This window comes from Patella vulgata, chromosome 7, assembly GCF_932274485.2.
Source record: "Patella vulgata chromosome 7, xgPatVulg1.2, whole genome shotgun sequence".
In the NCBI taxonomy this organism is placed as follows: Eukaryota; Metazoa; Mollusca; class Gastropoda; family Patellidae; genus Patella; species Patella vulgata.
Window position 1 is genome coordinate 14,116,151 of NC_065885.2, and position 20,219 is coordinate 14,136,369.

At 33.2% G+C, this 20,219-nt stretch overlaps 1 protein-coding gene across 4 annotated transcripts in view; it reads left to right on the forward strand.

The window, feature by feature from the left end:
• The window catches only part of LOC126828218 (espin), a 41,214-nt gene extending 21,563 nt beyond the window's left edge, over positions 1-19,651 (forward strand). The window contains exons 4-11 of one of the 4 annotated variants that reach the window (XM_050557855.2): positions 4,734-4,874; positions 5,664-5,802; positions 6,473-6,535; positions 6,928-7,687; positions 8,749-8,968; positions 12,953-13,111; positions 17,783-17,862; positions 19,324-19,651. In XM_050557855.2, the coding sequence (XP_050413812.2) occupies positions 4,734-4,874; positions 5,664-5,802; positions 6,473-6,535; positions 6,928-7,687; positions 8,749-8,968; positions 12,953-13,111; positions 17,783-17,862; positions 19,324-19,456 (1,695 nt within the window). In that variant the 3' untranslated portion in view covers positions 19,457-19,651. The remainder of the gene's footprint in view (positions 1-4,733; positions 4,875-5,663; positions 5,803-6,472; positions 6,536-6,927; positions 7,688-8,748; positions 8,969-12,952; positions 13,112-17,782; positions 17,863-19,323) is intronic. The other 3 variants (XM_050557858.2, XM_050557859.2, XM_050557857.2) reach the window with 3 other exon arrangements.
• The last annotated feature ends 568 nt before the right edge of the window (positions 19,652-20,219 follow it).

A 20,219-nucleotide genomic window follows, 5' to 3' on the forward strand; every position in this document is an offset into this window, starting at 1 on the left:
CCGGTTTCCTCCCACTACTAAAGACCAGTACACGCAATCAAATTATTAAAATAAAATTGAACCACATGTTAGTCCCGAAATGACCTAGTTTTTGTGTCGAGTTGACGTTAAACCCCATTTCTCTCTCTCTGTTTTATTTAGCCGAGACATTAAAATGATATACAGACTACCTGTTACTTACTTTTTTATTCACAGAAATTAATCAGATTAAATATTCTCATGTTGATTACTTTTTATTGATTTACATGTATGTTTCATATTCTATTAAATGCAGACAGCCAACATGCAATCTATATAAGTAGAATATGTATTATGTTAAATGAAAGAAGATGCTATTATTATTGCATCATAGACAGTAAAATTTACCATTTTAGGAAACATAAAATGTATCTTTTGAATTTGATAGGCATATAGAAAATTTATTTTCCTTTTAGATATTAAATATTGCTAAGATATATGAATAATTTTCTTCAAAACATTGATGTAATTATACATTATCTGAAGTTTCATGGGATATGTTATACGAATTTATTATTGATTTAAAAATTAACTGTATTGCTAACTCAACATGAGGACAGACTTTCTGGCAAGTTTGTAACATTAGAACTACAATTTGAAGAAAATTTCTTTATAGCGTTAATGTAAGTAGTTACTGATCTAGACTTTGTATATACAAGATAAAGAAGACAAGAATACCAGCCACCATGTTTATGCATCAGAAATCGGATAGCCACTGTCTTTTCTACACACTGTAAAGAAAGTGATAAATTTCTCGAAAGCCAGATTAGTATCCAGAGGGCTAATGTAACATTTTTGGACAGACAACTGTAAAAATGGAATAAATGATGGTCTACCTGTGTCACATTACCCGTCAACTGTGTGTAAGATCAAGACTACACATAAAATATTAAACTAACATTTCACTAAAACTGGGCCGACACAAATTCAATGAAATGTTAGCAATTTATATAGCATCCAAACCAATCTCCTGCCATTTTTTAAATGGCATACACTAAAACAAAAACAGCCATTCCAGAAAGGGACAAATTTATTTCCATGTGACATAAAAATACAAATTTAACAAGACAAATATAAGACCACTTGATTAATGTAGTGGATGAACAGACCTTCACTGGGGTTTGAACAAATTAATTTTCAGATCTTTTTTTTTTTTTTCATCAGTATATTTTTAAGTCTGTTTTAAAGAAAACACTAACCATTATAATTATGCAAAAACAAATTGAAATAAATGTTATTTCAAAATATTCTAAAATCTTGGTAAAAATATGATGAGAAAAATGTCTGTCTTAAATGATGTAGTTTATTTTAATCAAAAAGTACATCAATAAACCTGATATTAAGTATTTTATATGTTCAATATATGCTGATTTTGAAGATAAGAAAAAAAACGTAAAAACTCTTTTCCTTTACTAAAAAAACCCATGACATTTGTTAAATACCCTCTGGTACACTTTATAATAAAACATGCCTTACAGGCCTGCCAAATGTTCTTATTTTACACAATTAGTTCACAGTAAACATAAAAACAAAACATTATAGAAGAGCACTTGTCGGCCGCATGGTTTTCCCACAAGGAAATAAAGGAAATAATTCATAACAAAGGTAATGAATTGTGTAAGATATATTTTTTAATGAATGTCTTTAGACACCCATTTTTAAAGGTGATCTTTAGTCTGTCAGCTTATGTAATATTCACACACTCTAGAGGTAATATTTATGGAAATTACTTGAGATATCATTTATTTGGTATTTGGTGCGTGATAGTAAAAAGTAATCTTATTCTTATTCAGTGTGTTATTTGGCTCTATATATATGGAAGGCCAAACAGCTCTTTATTCAGTGTTCTTAATTCTTAGTTCTTAATTGATAGTCCTTAAATCTTATTTCTTCATTTGTTGTCTTATTTGGGGGGTGGGGGGGGCTTTGGATCGGCTGTAAAAACGAACAAATGAATATCTTTATTCTGCATGCATATCATCAAATATGCACAAAATTATACAGCTTAAAACATCGGTTGAGACGTGTTCGGTTATATTATCTCAAGCACTCGACTTAGTATCTCCTAAATCAGTCACCGTAAGATATATATAATACATTGGGATAATTTTTTCACAAAAAATATGTTATTAACCTGAAGTATACAAAATACTACAGAGTCTGTAAGAGGAATATAGAAAAGTAAAAGTAGACTGTCTAGTATGAGAATGCTAAATAAAAACAAACAATTAGATACTGTACCAAGTTATCAGAATTTCTGAGATTACTAAATAAAAACAAACAATTAGATAAGTTATCAGAATTTCTGAGATTACTATATAAAATCAAACAATTACATATCAAGTTATCACAATTTCTGAGATAGCTATATAAAAACGAACAATAAGGTAATAAGTTATCAGAACTTCCCTATTGGGACATTACATCATAGATACATTTACGGTTGACACCAGGATCAATCTACTTTTGTTTAATACTGTCAAAGTTTGTGTGTCTTGTCTGCAGGTTTGTTTTATAGGTGTTTTGTTAATGTGTTGTATGCTGTGGTGTGGTCCTCCTGCATGTACTATTGTTGATGGGAAAAACAACTTGTTATATTAAAGGCGTGTATGTATGTCACATGTAGTCTACTATTAACTGTATTATCATAGACAAGGGGTAGTAGTTAGTGAAAGGTTATATTATCTACAAGATACATCCATAAATCTACTTATATCATCAGCAAGGTAAGAATAAAAATATACTGAGCATGTGTGACAGTTATATATAAGTATATGGATGTTATTAAATGGTAGCCTTATTAAAGCTATACATGTTGTATTAAATGGTGTTGCAGTGTCTTATTGTTTGGAATTAAAGTGTTATGGTTCAGGGGAAGATTATCATTAGTTTTATTCTAGAGTTGACCTTGGATTAATATGATTATCATTTTTAATAGACATGTGGTTTTGTTATTATGTTATAGTTATGTGAAGGAGAATATCTAGTTTACTAGCACCTGTAGTTCGATTTTACTAGGGCTTCTTCAGACTTGACAAATTAAATTTCGATTATAATCCACATTGACAGGAAAGCTTTCACTTCAAAGTCTTGCCTGTCTGTCAAATTTATTGTGTTGACTGATGATGGACAAAAATCTTATATAGTTTATGTACCCGTTTGTTATTAGTAGAGTGGGAATTAAAGTATTATTCTTTAAAATGTTTGATTTTATGGCAGATAAATTGCCTTATTGTGGTAAATTCGTCATCTAGCAAAAAGCCACAAATATGATCAAAAAAAGCACTTGATATAGATGAAGATATATTGAATTGATATTTGAACTGAGAAAAAAGCGTGAAATAAAATGGAGTTTAAAGATACATTATGGGAGATTAGATAAAGAGCTGTCAGTTCTCACTAAAATAGTTTAAAAAATAGATAATGTAAAGTGCATATGCTGAAAATTGCAGTCAAATTGATCCACTCTAAACCGAGAATTTAGCGATTTAATTTTCAACCTAGCCTTGATCATCCTTACTAAAGTCAGTACGATAAAAACATAGTCTCGATTATCCATTTCATGATTTAATCATGAATCAAAGTTGAGCGACAAATCCAGTAAATATCGCAGGCTTGCGATGACATCGAGAGTTGATTATGGTCTGGATAAGTTCATTAATAATTTAGATAACATTTCAGGTCTGAATAAAGACCTACAATAGGCAGATTTAGCTCTTGCATAATGTATGTTTAACATGCTACTTTTCTCCACTAATCTAATGAAGATGGCCATGCAGTGTGATATGATCGCAATTTTGCTCGGACAGTAGCATTTCCATCAAATTCCAACTGTCAAGGTTTTTTTATGAGCATACCACATATCAAACCGGAATTCCCAGTGACTAAAAGCATTACCTTGCCAGGCCCTCCATCTGCAGCCAGTGAGGTAGCAAAAAACTCACTCAGCCACCTTGGTTCCCATGGTAAAGAGTACATATGTAACAACTGATTGAAGAATTTTAATATGCCAGTGATTTGATATATCTGTAGCTGCAAGTTACTATAATGAGTGACAATACGATGTAATGGAGTATCTTTAAATCCGAACAATCATCTTACTCATCCTTCATGATAATATTATCTTGTTAAAATGTCAGAATAAATAAAACAAGTTGAGGAGGTGTTAAGATACAATCCATCATCCTCCATCTTTATATCCTTAACTAGAAGTACTGTTGTTTTTAACAAGTTTGTATTGTCCCAATATGGAGTTCAGTTATTTTTTCTGCATGTTGATTTGAATACCAGTGGAAAGAAAAGAGGTGTTTTTGCCTTCCAGTAGACTAGGTGTTTTTGCCTTCCAGTAGACTAGGGCCTAATTCACAAAAGCTTTAAAAAAAAAAATATATATATATTTTAAGAATGCATCTTCTTTTTTTTTTTTTAGAAAATTTCATAATATTTGCACTTGGAATAAAACCCTCATCAAAAAAAAAAAAGCTGTATCCTTGAAATATTGTAGTTCAGATTTTCATAAATAAGACCCCATTGTAATCTTTGTGGGTATTGTTGCCTACAAGGCATCTCTCTTGGTATTGTTGCCTAAAAGGCATCATTGTGCACATTGCTGTCTAGAGGGCGTCATTGTAAGAGACATGTCATTAACTGTGTGGAAAGACCGGACAAGTATTAAGATTAATTATTAATAAGTTAATTTGTTTTATGTTTTTCAGTGTGTAGAAGTTTTACTAGAGAATGGATGTGATAAAGATATAACAGATAATCAGGGATTAACAGCACTAGAACTGGGAATTAAATGTCAACAACATCAGTGTGTTGCTTTACTTAAAGGAGAAGTTGTTCCAGTAAATCAGGTAAAATCAAATTTGATAATTTCTTTGAACATTAGCGTCTACGAAAAGGTTGTATAATTAAGGTCCGTTTAATTGAATATTTACTTCTCAGTTTATCTATGAGGGTTTTTTGTAATTTAGGTTCATTTAATTGAGGATTTACCTCAGTTTATCTATGAGAGTGGGGTGTAATTATGGTCCATTTAATTAAATATTTACATCAGTTTATCTTTGAAAGGTTTTTGTAATTAATTGAATATTTACCTCAGTTTGTCTATGAGATAGTTGTGATATTAAGGTCAATTTACTTTAGGACAATTATACATTTCTTTTACATACATGTAGCTGAGAATTATTATCTCCAAAAAATCATAGCTTTAAGTGATGTATTGCTTGAGGCAGGGTATATACATCAGATTTGTAAATCATTGAACTCTCACAATTAGGAGATCAGTGGCAGAATAGGAAGATATTTACAATGAAGCATAAATCCATACTTAGTTGACCTGATATAAATCATTCTGAACCAATGGTTTCCATCTGTCACTAGTCTCATCTCTTAAAACGATGTGGTTTCTTACATTGGTTTACAAAAGAGTTTCTCAGGATTTTCTAGCCTCTTTAGAAATCTTGTTGTTCGAATCGTACAAAAAAATGAGGTCTTGAATATGCCATTGTAGCAGTAGCCTACATGAAAGATCCTCTGACTGTTAATAAGAGCAAAATTTCCCATATAGCACACTGCATGGTGTATGTCTATCTTCATTATCTTTTTATTATTTCATTTTTCTTCAATGTTTTTTTTCTTAGCCTGATCCTGTCAGGGCTGATCCTATTCCTATCAAATCTAAAAACCTACCTTCGAAACAAGAGCCTATTGCTAAAGACACACAACAACCTGCTGCCTTTCAGAAACCAGTTTTATTCCGACCCGTTTCTCTCCTGTCAAGTAAATATTCTTTTTAATTCTTTTTTATTTCTTAATCAGCTAAGACTTAGCAGTACACAATACAACAATACTATTCCGTATAATGATATATATCAACCAGGTCTCTCGTTTCACGCACATTTAGGGGTCTTGGTCAGACTGGCAGGGAATTTTGTTATTTCAAAGAATAAACCTCAGATTCAAAGACAATAAATACAATTAGATTTATTATTTTTATGTGTAATAAAATCACATAAAAATTAATTTACAAATTGGGCAATGCTATAAATTGTCATAATCTTTCAAAGTAAATAAATACAATTAGATTAATAATCTTTAAAATTGATTTACAAATTGGGCAATGCTATAAATTCTTTCAAAGTAATGTCTTACAATCTGAGATAAACAATAATGCATGGGATATTGACTGATGAAGATGAGAGCCTTGATATCAGTGTACCATTCAATGATATAGGTACTGGTATATCATATGTGACTCTGTCTCATTTTAGATCATAAATTTTGCACTCTAGCTCTGTTCGAATCTGTTACAAATCTGTATTTAGTGAAATTGCACTGGTTACAACAGATCTGATTTTAGTGAAATATGCATGTATGTGTGTTATTTTCTGGGTAACATGAATGAGACGAGACATTTTATATCAATTGAATGTTTCTTTTTTTTATATAGCTGTTTCAAGTGAATCAGACTTTGGCCATTTTGAACCGAAGCCTGCAGGAAAACAACACAGAGGTATGCTAATTAATTAATTATCACTTGCTATATAATGATACAGGTCCATCAGATACAAGATTATCTATTGTATAAAGACTTTTTCGCACACTTCCTTAATTGTCATTTTGTGTTAATGATAACAATAAATAGACCGCGCATGGTGTATGCCCGTCTTCATTAGCCCAGTAGGAGCAGAACAGTAGGATGTTAAACCCCATTTCATTTCCAAGCCGCTTTAAGTGTAGAACATCTATTAGTTTCCTTATATACATTGTTTGTTTTTTTTTCTTTCCTTATATACATTAGTGTTTTTTTTTCTTTTTCTTATATACATACATTGTTTTTTTGTGTTTTTTTTCCTTACATGCATTGTTTACTAATCTGTTTTATTTTATTTTATTTTATTGTAGTTTTAGTAGACGTTCATACAGGACAGAAAGATTTGGCAGAAACAGGACAAAAAGAGTGTGTATCTGTTAAAAAGTCAACGGTTAATAGTCTGCCTTCCACATCCTGTAATAATATCAAAAACTTGGATTCTGCTTCGCATTATAACTATTTACCCACAATTCCTTCTTCATCGCGTAACGGTGCTCGTTCTTCAATAGATAGTAACATATCTTCACACTCATCTGGCAGTAACAAAGTGTTTCATATTAAGGAGCAATCGAAAAAAAGCAAGAAAGTTCAACGAGAATCTTACGAGAGATCACGAACATACAGTCAAGGGTTTGATAGTTGTGAAGAAAGCGGGGAGATAATTCCAGTCTATTACAAAAACATGGAGAACGGAAATGATGTAATCAATCAAAATGAAGTAGATATAGTTGAGGATCATGGAGTTAATAAGTCAGTGATTAATATTAGTAAAAATAATGTTAAAATCAACCATATTGGTTCAAATTACGATCAAAATCATTTAACTAACGGACAAGTTGTTCAGTCTGATCCCAGAGATGCTAATATTGCTAGGATATCCATATCAGGATCGGATAATGATACTTTAGATGCACCCTCTTCCCCACCACTTCCTCCCCCTCCTACTCCCCCGGATTCCTTACAGTCTTCACCAAGTAAAACAGCCACAAGTTTTCCACCCCCACCCCCACCCCCACCATCCATAGATAACAGTAATATGGTGACAGATGGGAATAGCAATATAAAAAACAGGTATGCTACATCTATATGGTGCATGGTTTCTAATACTATATAGATTATAAAAAAACACTAACTTTATTCACACATCACCTCTGGGTTCCTAACAATCTTATAATTTATACTAATTTTTTGACTCGATAACTAATATGTCTGCTAATTTAAATCTAATCAAACACTTTGATTGGTTGAAGGTATTCCTTTCATGTTATGAATATTCATTTATTAATTAAAGGGATACAGAGCAGTCAAACGGACTGGATGTTGAGCACTCTAGAAAAAGTTCAATATTATTATTATTTGTGCTATTTTTGAAAGCTGTATGACAATGATTAGAAACTAGAGGTGATGAGAAGCAGGAAAGCCTTGATGGTTTTCCTACAATGGATGTTCTAGTTACTGTAAAGCAATAAATTTATTTGAAATGACCTATTGTGATCTAAGATATGACTAGATTGAAAATTGTTCTATGGCATGAATTTAACGACACTTGATATCTTGATTGTTTTTAGATTAATAAACTGGAACCATTAATTTATTTCTTTACAGTATCATTCTTTTTTCTCACCATTTGGTCATAATAATTACTTTGTTTGCTTGTTTCCTAACAATGTTTATGATTTCTGAAATAATATTAAATGTTTTAATTTATCAAAACCAATATATACGGCAAACAAATGGTTTATTATTGTGGCCTAAATATGCATTTTATACTTTGGGTACAAGTTTCTTATTTATGAGAATTGTTTTTGTTTGAAGTTAAATTGAAAGAAATAAGATCTTTAAGGTCTGCATGCACAAATTGATAAGTAAAATATATATAAACATTTAAGATCATCCTGCTTAGATTAATACTGCTCTTTTATATTGAAATGATTTTGTTATTGTTCCATGCCTTTCAGAGAAAATTCTATACTGAATTATTTATCCTACATAAATCTGATTTGTGAAATAATATGTATGTTGCATTCATAGCCATATCTGTCTTTACTATCCCAGTTTATTGATAAAATATTGGATGGGATACTAAGATTTTAATCTTTATATTTATATCAAAGGATTTTTTAATTTTTCAGTAAACCAGTGAGAGATATACAGAATAATAATTACAGTTCACCACCACCACAACACCATGGTAACGGACCGTTCCCAGATATCGCCACAGAAATATTGCGATCTGGTGGAAGTTCTTCACTTAGAAAATCAAAACCTCCAAAATCTGGTGGAGAAATGAACTGTGTGTTTTCTTTTGGTGGAAAAAGTTCAAAGGCTTCTCAAAAATCTGAAACTAATCGAGTAAGTTATCTCCCCTGACACATTAATTTTATTAGTTGTCTCCCTTGATACATCAAAAATTTTGAAATTAAATACGGATCATTTTTAATCCTTTAGCTTAGCCTGATTACACGTAAATATATACTACCCCAATCTCCAGAAATAATCAGAGAAAACTGATGATTTTAACACGGAGTTTTATAGCTCATTTTCAAAACTACTGCTCTGTAGTCTGTAGACCCTTTCAAACCACCCACAAATATGAGTATACAGTTTTTAAATAGTTCAGAGTAATTTATGTGATTCAGGGGTTTTGTGGCACATGAGGGAACATTACTTTTAGTGGGGGCGGTTAAGGAAGAATTTTTGGTAGAATCATGCATTTTGGGTTAAAAGCATGAAACTTGGCACATAGATGGCATCAACCCTACTGATTATTTTGGGATGTGGATCCACCTCAGCAGCTCCCCCTGGTGGTCGTTACGGCCATCTTTTCAAAAATGGCTGCCTATTCATTGATATACATATAACTAGGGGTGTCACAATAAGACATTTTTTTACAAATCATTTCAGGTCAGCAATTTCCAGATGCGAAATTGCTAGCTGAACTCGATTTTTGAAAAACGATTTATCTATGACGTCATTTTCGTTTGAGGTTTGCCTGATTTCAAAAATGAATTTCCAGATAGGATGGGTGATTATCACGCAATGTGTGCCTTGTAATATATCAAATATAAGGTTTTTGTTGTAATTGAACTGAAAAATAATCTCTAAAACTAGTTTCCCCAAATCCAAGATGGCGGAAATTCAAAATGGCGGCCAAAATATACCCAAAATGGCCAATTGATCAGATTAAAGTCATTTCACAGTTTGATTTGGTTTGTAATATATAATTTAAAGGGTTTACATTGTCACTGAACTTAAAATTAATCTAAATAAAAAAATAGTTTCCAAAATCCAAGATGGCGGAAATTCAAAATGGCAACCTACATTTATCTAAAATGGCCTATTTTTCAGATAAAAGTCATTTCACTCTATGATATGGTTTGTAATATGTAATATAAAGAGTTTTCAAAGTCATTGAACTTAAAATCAAACTAAAAAAAAAAAAGTTTCCAAAATCTAAGATGGCGGAAATTCAAAATGGAGGACAGAATTTGCCAATAATGATCAAACTTTAGGATAATCGTGAATTTTCTGTTTGATATGCCTCATAATATGTCCTCTATTAAGTTTTCAGAGTCAGTGAATTTGATAATTGTAGATAATTGTTTCAGAAAAAAAGGGGCAATCACCAATCTTTCTATTGGATAGGTTTATAATAGCAAAGTGTAATAGTTTTTCAAGGGCAACTGAAATTGACCGGACTCAGGAATCTACCCGTCAGTCAATTAACCATGTGCAGAACTTACCAGTCAGCTAATTAGAATTTCAAAGAATTTAACCTTAAGACACAATAAATGTAGTTTAATTGTTTTATGCATTAAAACAAATGATGCGAATGATATTGATAATGTTAAGAATTAACACATTCTTTGTAGAAAATATCTGGTTAGTCCGACCCTCCACCCCTATCCCATAACAATACAACGGGGCCAACTGAGGCATTTTTAATTTCATCTCCTTTGTCTTTGCACCATTTTACCGGAGTGAGAATCATTTATGGTATATGCAGTTGTTAAGAATTTAAGTTCCCTTATTCCTTCAGAAATGGTAATGTGATCCGTTTTTGCATCGAAGACTCTGTGTCCAGTAACTTTTGTGGTAGAGTCTAGATGTGGTATCCACAGGTAATTTTCGTCAGTGACGTATTTCACAACAAGTTCTACATGTAAGAACAACACATTAGAAAAGAGGAAATCGTGGGGGGTGACTTTTTGGGGGATACCTATACTAGTCGTAAATGCATTTCAAATTATTTTTGTGATGATTATTTTTAAACTTAGAACTTGGTGTGCGATACATTACAGAAGAAAATGATCTGTGGATACCATATTTAGACTATACGACAAAAGTTGACCGACTTTGATGATTCATTTTACACTTTTCACTGGTTCAGAATACTTATGTCCGGAAACCGTTTGTGGTATCATCTAGACAGATGGATTCATACTTGTCAGTCATGTATTTCACAATGTGAAAAGTGTAAAATGAATCATCAAAGTCTAAATATGGTATCCACAGATCATTTTTGCTCTAATGTATTGCACCCCAAGTTCTCAGTTTAAAAATAATCATCACGAAAATAATTTGAAATGCATTTACGACTAGTAAATGTGGATACCACATCTAGACTCTACCACAAAAGTTACTGGACACAGATCTTCCGATGCAAAAACGGATCACATTACCATTTCTGAACGAATAGGAAAACTTAAATTCTTTACAACTGCAAATACCATAAATGATTCTCACTCCAGTAAAATGGTGCAAAGATAAAGGAGATGAAATTAAAATGCCTCAGTTGGCCCCTTTGTATTGTTATGGGGTGGGGGTGGAGGGTCGGAATAACCAGATATTGTGGTATCATATAGACAGATGGATTCATACTTGTCAGTCATGTATTTCACAAAGTGAAAAGTGTAAAATGAATCATCAAAGTCCGGCAACTTTTGATGATTCATTTTACACTTTTCACATTGTGAAATACATGACTGACAAGTATGAATCCATCTGTCTAGATGATACCACAAACGGTTTCCGGGCATAAGTATTCTGAACCAGTGAAAAGTGTAAAATGAATCATCAAAGTCCAGTCAATTTCAGTTGCCCTAAAAAAACTATTACACTTTGCTATTATAAACCAATCCAATAGAAAGATTGGCGAATGTCTCTTTTTTCTGAAACAATCATCTACAATTATCAAATTCAGTGACTCTGAAAACTTAATAGAGGACATGTTACAAGCCATATCAAACAGAAAATTGCTGATTATCCTAAAATTTTATCATTATTGGAAAATTCTGGCCGCCATTTTGAATTTCCGCCATTTTAGATTTTGGAAACTCTTTTTTTTTTAGATTGATTTTAATTTCAATGACTTTGAAAACTCTTTATATAACATATTACAAACCATATCAAAGAGTGAAATAAATGACTTTTATCTGACAAATCGGCCATTTTAGATAAATGTTGGTTGCCATTTTGAATTTCCACCATCTTGGATTTTGGAAACTATTTTTTTATTTAGATTAATTTTAAGTTCAGTGACAATGTAAACCCTTTAAATTATATATAACAAACCAAATCAAACAGTGAAATGACTTTAATCTCATCAATCCGCCATTTTGGGTATATTTTGGCCGCCATTTTGAATTTCCGCCATCTTGGATTTGGGGAAACTAGTTTTAGAGATTATTTTTCAGTTCAATTACAACAAAAACCTTATATTTGATATATTACAAGGCATACATTGCATGATAATCACCCATTCTATCTGGAAATTCATTTTTCTTCAAATTTTGGCGGCCATTTTTTAAATCAGGCAAACCCCAAACGAAAATGACGTCATAGATAAATCTTTTTTCAAAAATTTTGCATCTGGAAATAGCTGGCCTGAAATGATTTGTAAAAAAATGCCTTATTGTGACACCCCTAGTTATATGTATATCAATGAATAGGCGGCCAATTTTGGAAAAGATGGCCGTAACGACCACCAGGGGGAGCTGCTGAGGTGGATCCACATCCCAAAATAATCAGTAGGGTTGATGCCATCTATGTGCCAAGTTTCATGCTTTTAACCCAAAGTGCACGATTTTTTGCTTAACCGCCCCACTATTTGTGCTAAAGGGTTAAGCAATTATAATTTTTAGTGATTATTTTGAGTACATGTCCAAGATATGGTAACATTATAATAAATAGCAATTATTTCTATAAGATGATGTTATATACAGTAATTGTTTCATAGAAGCAGTGATCAGTTTTGAAAAAAGAAAGTGGTATGACATGGCCTAGTAAGTACATTGATTTTACTTACCTTGTTTTTTGTAATTTTTGTTCACTTAGAAATCTGGAAATTTAACAGGAGAATTTGATCCCAAGAATTTCTTAGATCAGGTACCAACAGTTGACTCTTCTGGTGTTCAAATACCTGATTGGCGCCGACAGGTCCTCGCTAAAAACTTGGCACAAAAAGCCATGACAGATGCCTTAGAGAAACAGAAGGTTAGTAAATAGAATATAAATACTTGCTTGTGGTTCACTTTGAAGCTTGACTGCATTGGTAAAATAGCAGAATTATTTACCTCCCAAATTTGTATCTCTACTATTATGTTTAGTACACCATATCTAAGAATAAAGGCTGATTTCAAGTCAGTTAAGAGACTCTCATTCCAATGTTACATCAAACTTGTTGTATACACAGTTAGTTTTAGTTTATATTTCTTAATATACAATTATCTATCTTGCTTTCTGTAGTTTATCGTTTTTCTAGATATACAAACATTAAAGAATAGATAATTAGATTAATTAGTTTAGTGTGCTGATGTGTTAGAAGCATGAAATTTGATCCAAATAAAGATGCTGAGATGCTGATGATTTTAGAGTTGGTGCTGAAATAGACATGTTACATACATGTCAAGTTAAGATTTCGTGGTCACTGATTCGTGTTAAAAGAAAATATCTGAACACTAAATTCCTTTGTTTCTACATAAATTTTCTTTGTTTTGAACATATTATTACACACTATTGTAAATATATAATTGTTTAATATTTTGTTCAAAATTCAAAAGATGTTGGAATAAAATTTATGCTATTGAAATAATAGATTTGCTGAACTGTAAATATTTAAAAGAAAAAAAAAATATTTGTAGTTTTTAGTCTATGTGTCGAAGAGATAACAAGCTGCTCATCTGTCGTCTTCTATGGAGATTTTTTTCTGTGAATTGTTTTAATTTAGAGCTGAATTGGTTTTAAAAGGGTCTTGTTTTTTTCGTATCATTGTCAGTGTCATGAAATATATATATAGAGAGAGAGAGAGAAATGGGGTTTATGTTCCACTCGACACAAACTAGGTCATTTCGGGACTAACATATGGTTTAATTTTATTTCAATAATTGGCTTGCGCGTAGGGGTCTTTAGCAGTGGGAGGAAACCAGAGGACCTGGAGAAAACCCACGAGGTTGGACAGGCGACCCTACTCCTTGTCACGTACAACCGGGGATTCGAAACCACACCAGTTGATTCAATGACAGGCTTCGTGATAAAGCGCGCTCGTGCTAACCATTCAGCCATCCAACCCCCCAAATATATATAGAATCATACGGTCTGTCATTGAGTCAACTGGCAGGGTTTCGATTCCCCGGTTGTACATGATAAGGAGTAGGGTCGCTGTCCAAACTCGTGGGTTTTCTCCGGGTCATCCGGTGTCCTGCCACTGCTAAAGACCCCTACGCGCAAGCAATTATTGAAATAAAATTGAACCATGTGTTAGTCCAGAAATGACCTAGTTTGTGTTGAGTGGACGTTAAACTCTATTTCTAAAAAAAAGTTCTTTGGGGCCTTGAAAACTTAAAAATTTGGAACTAAAAGCTTTTGAACAGTACAAATGAATACCTTTGGCTTTTAACTAATTCTTTTTCATAAAGAAATAAAAAGGAAAATTCAAACAGATATTCCTGAACAACAGAAAATCAATTTGGTGTATCCTAAGTAAAATAAATGTTTATATTCAGTGGCTAACTTAATGAAATGGAATGAAACAAGTCTACATTTACTGAACTAGAACTATTTCAACAAAAGACAGATATTATCTGTGAATTAGGTTATATACCTTACTGACCTCTTTCACTAGAAATTTCAAACTGTATAAAATTTATAAAGTTTATAAATATTAGTAAATGGGGTATAATATATTGAAATAAAAGACGGTGCAGATTACGTTTCTCATCGAATAGTATCAAAATTAGTTAGAAAATATCATTCTCAGCAGTTATAATCACGCCAACTCTTAAAATGATCCGTATGTCAAGATCTATGAGTCTGTCAGATTTCATGCTTTTTAACACAAATAACACATTATACCAAATTTTTGTTCCACATATCTATCTGACATACTATTAAACATGAAGGTAATTGCATCTTGATATTATTCTGATTAACTAATATGTCAAACTTAGTGCTAATTAATGATGCAGATAACTTCAATGAAAATCCAACATCAATTTCTCGTAAGAATGCAATCAAACATTCATGAAAATCCAGGACATACATATTATCATCAGTAAATACTTACTGTGAAACATGGAAAAGAAATGAACATTGATTAAGAAAATAATTGCATGAATATGATGTTATAATCTACAGGATTTGATCTTTGTTGTGTATCATTAAATTGTTTGATGTTTGGCATGATTTCATGTTCTACAGTATATATACTCAGCCAAATTAAAAACTTGACACTCAGGATTTTTGGGACTAGATTTTTAATATTTGGTTTAAGGCAACTATTTTAGTGTTATGTTGTGTACAGACGACCTTGACATCAACAGAAAGCAAGAATAAGTCTCGCCGAAAGTCCTTGACATTGATAACGTTTGTGATGTCACAGTACCCCCCAAAATGAAATTCACAGACTTGGAGAACAATCGGAATAAAGTGTTTAGTAACGGTTGTGGCCTCCTCTAGCGCCTCGTACTGCCACACAACGTCTTCTCATGGATCTCAGAACATTAGTTAACACTACCCGAGGAAGACGTCGCCACTGCTCAGCAAGAGCATGTTGAAGGTCCTGCAACGTCAGTGGTGGATTCACTTGCTGACGAACACGTCGACCCAGTTCGTCCCAGATGTGTTCAATAGGATTAGGGTCGGGGCTAAGTGACGGCCAATCCAGGACTTGGACACCAGCATTTCTTTAAAAATTCTGGGTAGCAATTGCTGTATGGGGTCGAGCATTGTCTTGTTGAAACGTTAGTCCAGGCCCATGTCTCTGCATAAACGGAAGAAGAACAGGTTGCAAAATCTGATCCCTGTACTGGACAGCATTTAAGTTCCCTTGGACAACAACAAGAGGAGAACGTCCATGTGCACAAAAAGAACCCCAAACCATGACGCTGCCCCCACCAAATCAGTCAACTTCTCTGACGCATACTTGAGCGTAACGTTCACCTCGTCTGCGGTACACTCGGGCCCTGCCATCGGCAAATCTCAAAGTGAATCGAGATTCGTCACTAAAGACAACCGAATTCCACTGTCTTTGAGTAAATCTTATGTGTCTTGTGCCCCACACAAGTCAGTTACGGCGATGAAGAGGTGTCAATATTGGTCCATTATAGGGCTTCCGAGCTCGAAGACCAGCAGCCTGCAAGCGATTTCGAACAGTTTGTGCAGTTACCCTTCCACCAAACATCTCTCTACTTGTGGAGGTTGCAGTGACAAATCTGTTTCTAAGATGACGTAATCGTATTGCTTGATCTTCCTGGAGTGACGTCACACGTGGCGCTCCCGCCCTTGGGCGGTCGGCAATAGTTCCAGTTTGAAGCACTCTCATTCTAAGATTAATTATTGTCTGGCGTGAACAATTAAAGGCTCTTGCAACAGTGACCACAGACTGACCAGCATAGAGCCTACTTACAGCACGTAGACGTTCTACATTTGAAAGGCGCGGCATTTTCTAACAAAGATGAAAATAACAATTTTAATTTGTTTTTCCAGTTCAAGTTACGTGTGCATGTTCAGTTTAAGCAAACTTGCATCGATTGACCTCACAAGTTTGTGTTTGCACGTGTTTTTCAGATTTTTCATCTTTATATGCTCAAAAGTCACGTGATCCACGTGACTTTACAATTTTATGAAATTAAAGGCTTCTTACTACTTACTATCTTTAAAATTTATTTGACTTACCAGAAAAAAAAATTTGTTGAAATTCATCAGTGTCAAGTTTTTAATTTGGCTGAGTATATATAACTTGTATCTCGTATATCCATAGTCAGTAACTTATTATTAATACCCAACTGTTACATTATGGCTGTGGTGATCACATCATGTGAAAGAGGCATTAGAACTTTGGTGATCCGTGCTGGTCTGCTCTGTTCCTTCCAACCTGTATGCTTCTGTGCACACACTCATATTTTGCCACACCTGCACAAAGAAATTAGGTAATATCAAAATTATATTCTGTATTACCTATAAAGGCTACATGAACTGTTTTTATTTTCTAATACAATTTTATTAGGCATGAGAGATAGGCTGTGCCAAAAATATCTTTAAACAATTTGCATGCCATAAGGATTCGTCTCATCCAAGACATAGTGAACAACAGGTAGATAATGATAAGTACTGACTAATATAAACTTTTATTATATAGTGTGCACAATATTTATTCTACCTTACAAAATACATCTTGGTCTCACCATCACAGCAGTTTGTATTAATTAGTTGAAAATGTAATTTGACCCAAAGCTCGTGTTTCAGGCACATTTGCCAGTTTTCACTGACTGGTAGTGAAATTTTCCGTCACGCAAATCTACTTGCCAGTCAATTAATCTGCCAAAAAATTTCAAAGAATTTAACCATAACACACCATAAATACAGTTATATTTTAAAAACTGGCATAATTCTAAAAAAAATTTTGAAGTCAATACCTGGATTGACCCCACCTGCAGTTATAGCCTGATACTTCAATAGTAGATCGAGGGGGAAGACCAAGATGTTCAAAAGGCAGCCATATGTGTACTATTTGGTACAAAATCAATGCAATAACACACGTTATTAAGCTGGACATATTGATGATACAGTTAATTTGATAGTAGGTTGTATGGCTGCCTTTTTCAGTTATAAATATTTATCTATATATGCCTAATGCTTTATAATATTAACCCTGACTGTGTGCAATAGGTAGCAGAGAGTGAAGCTCGCTTTGCGAATGTACCAGCATGGAAACGGGCAATGATGGAAAAAAAAGATGCAGAGAAAAGGTGAGATTTGCCACTTCATGTAGTGTGCAATTCAAGTTTTCTTCTTTGTTTTGTAGCACTCCCAGAACAGAAGGACATTAAACCCCATTTCATTTGTAGCACTTCCAAAGACTTTGATTTTCAACCATTTATATCCCTCCCTATAGTATTTGTATGTATATATATATATCTGTATGCTTAGCTTTATGGTATTTATTAGTTAGTAGTTTATTTAATTTTGTGTGTGAAATATCTTTATTTAATGTCCGCTTTCACTGTGATATTGTAGTGGTTTTTTAATAGATTTATTAAAATATGTGCTATTCTGAGTGATTGAATTTACATATTGACATCGCATGTTCTGTGTTCTTATGTTTCCTACTGATTTTGTCAGGCAGTCTTTCCTTTTGAAGGGAGCCGTGGTGGCTCGGTGAGTATGACACTGGCTTGGTAACCAGGAGGTCCTGTGTTTCCCCCCATGTCAGTGGTGCAGGGCTGAGGGCCTGGCAAGTGAAAATGTATAGTTATTTGAATGGGATGGAAAACCAAGGTCCTGTTTACACATTGGCATGCACGTAAAAGAACCCTTGGCAGTTGGAATTCAATATAAGAGCAGGCCATAGCGCCGCTGTCAGGGCAAAATTTCCATCATGGCACACTGTATGGCATATGTCCGTCTTCATTAGCCCAGTTGGGAAAGAAGACATTTTCGTTTGCTTTCCTTTGGATCAGTTGATAGTAGTATATGCATTCTATACCAAACATGACAGATTTAATACAGATTTTTATATATGACACACCTGATTTATAATGAATGATGGGATGATCCAAGGGTAGCTAAAAATGTGGTTTAAGATAACTGACCAAATAGACCAAATAGAATATGCATTCAACTTTCAATGAAAAAAATAGACATCAATTATGCATATATTTCAAGTGCCCACTCCCATGATCCCAATAGAATCTTTGATTTTAGACATTCTTGGGCTCAATACAGATGATCCATGAAATTGAAATGGAATGAACACAATACTTTGTTTAGTTTGAGACTATGATATGTGATATATTTCATATACATGTATATGTGTACAATTCGAGAGGTATATCTACTTACTCCAATTTGAATTCCAACTGGGAAATGGTATGTGCAGGCCAATATGTACATAGGTTATATTACTATGAATACTTTACTTGTTAGTCCCATTAGTGAGCACACCTGACAAGCAATAACTTAAAGCCAGATTTAATTAATGAGGACTTTAATTTGATACAAGAATTGAAGGAAGACATTCCTCCAGGTTATAACTGCATCTAATTAACCAAACTTTATTTAATAATAGTCTGTATCCATGGGCATGCTCAACACAGTCCAAAAGCAATCACAACTGTCTCAAACCATTTCTTATGGTTGGATCTAACCACTACTATATCTATAGAGTTCTTTATTCTTGACTTATATAATTCTTTATGAATATTTTACAGAGCTAAAGAGGAAGCCATGGCCCAAAAAACAAAAGCAGAAGATGTAAAAGATATACCAAAGTATGACAGTGAAGGTCAACCACTTTCACCTTGGCAGATAGAAATGTACCGAAAAAAGAATGGACTCGTCTGATATTGCTAATGTGTTATATACATATCATTGTTATTTGTTGCTCAATATATTTTTACATATCTTGTTTCACAGCCATAATAGGCTACAGTGGTATTATAGATTTTATATAGACACATGTAGATATATTGTTAATTACACCTGCATTACCTTTAATTATGTATATAATTTTTACCCAAATATGCTTCACCCCCCCCCCCCCCCCCCCCGATACATTGTTTCCATAGTGGTGTTTTAGGTAGAGTTCATAGTTCATACCATGATTTCAAGTTGTGCAGCAGTATCTAAACTAAATTGATATAAATTTAGATGTAATGTTAGAAACTTTTATAGTTATTCCCACTAAACAGCGCATTACCATTAATTTTGTCAGTAATTATTACCCAAAGAAGCTTTGCCTCAGAAGAGTTTTCTGGCAATTATCTCACAAAAAGGCTATTCCCAAAAGGTTTTATCGGCAATTATCTCACGTATACGTTATTCCCAAAAGGGTTTTTTGGCAATTATATCATAAATGCATTGTTTCCATAGTGTTTTTTTAGGCTTGGTCCATAGCATGATTTCTAGTTGGCTCAGAATATGCAACAGTGTCTAAACAAATTGAGTATTTGGAAATTAAATTTCTTGCAAATAATTTAAAAACTTTTTCTACCAGAAAACTCTTGTGAAAATGAATTTTAAAAGAAAGAAAAAAGAAGCAATGTCGGCCGTCAATGGATCGAATGTTTTAAAAAAAAATATATGGTTACATGATTAATTTTGTTCA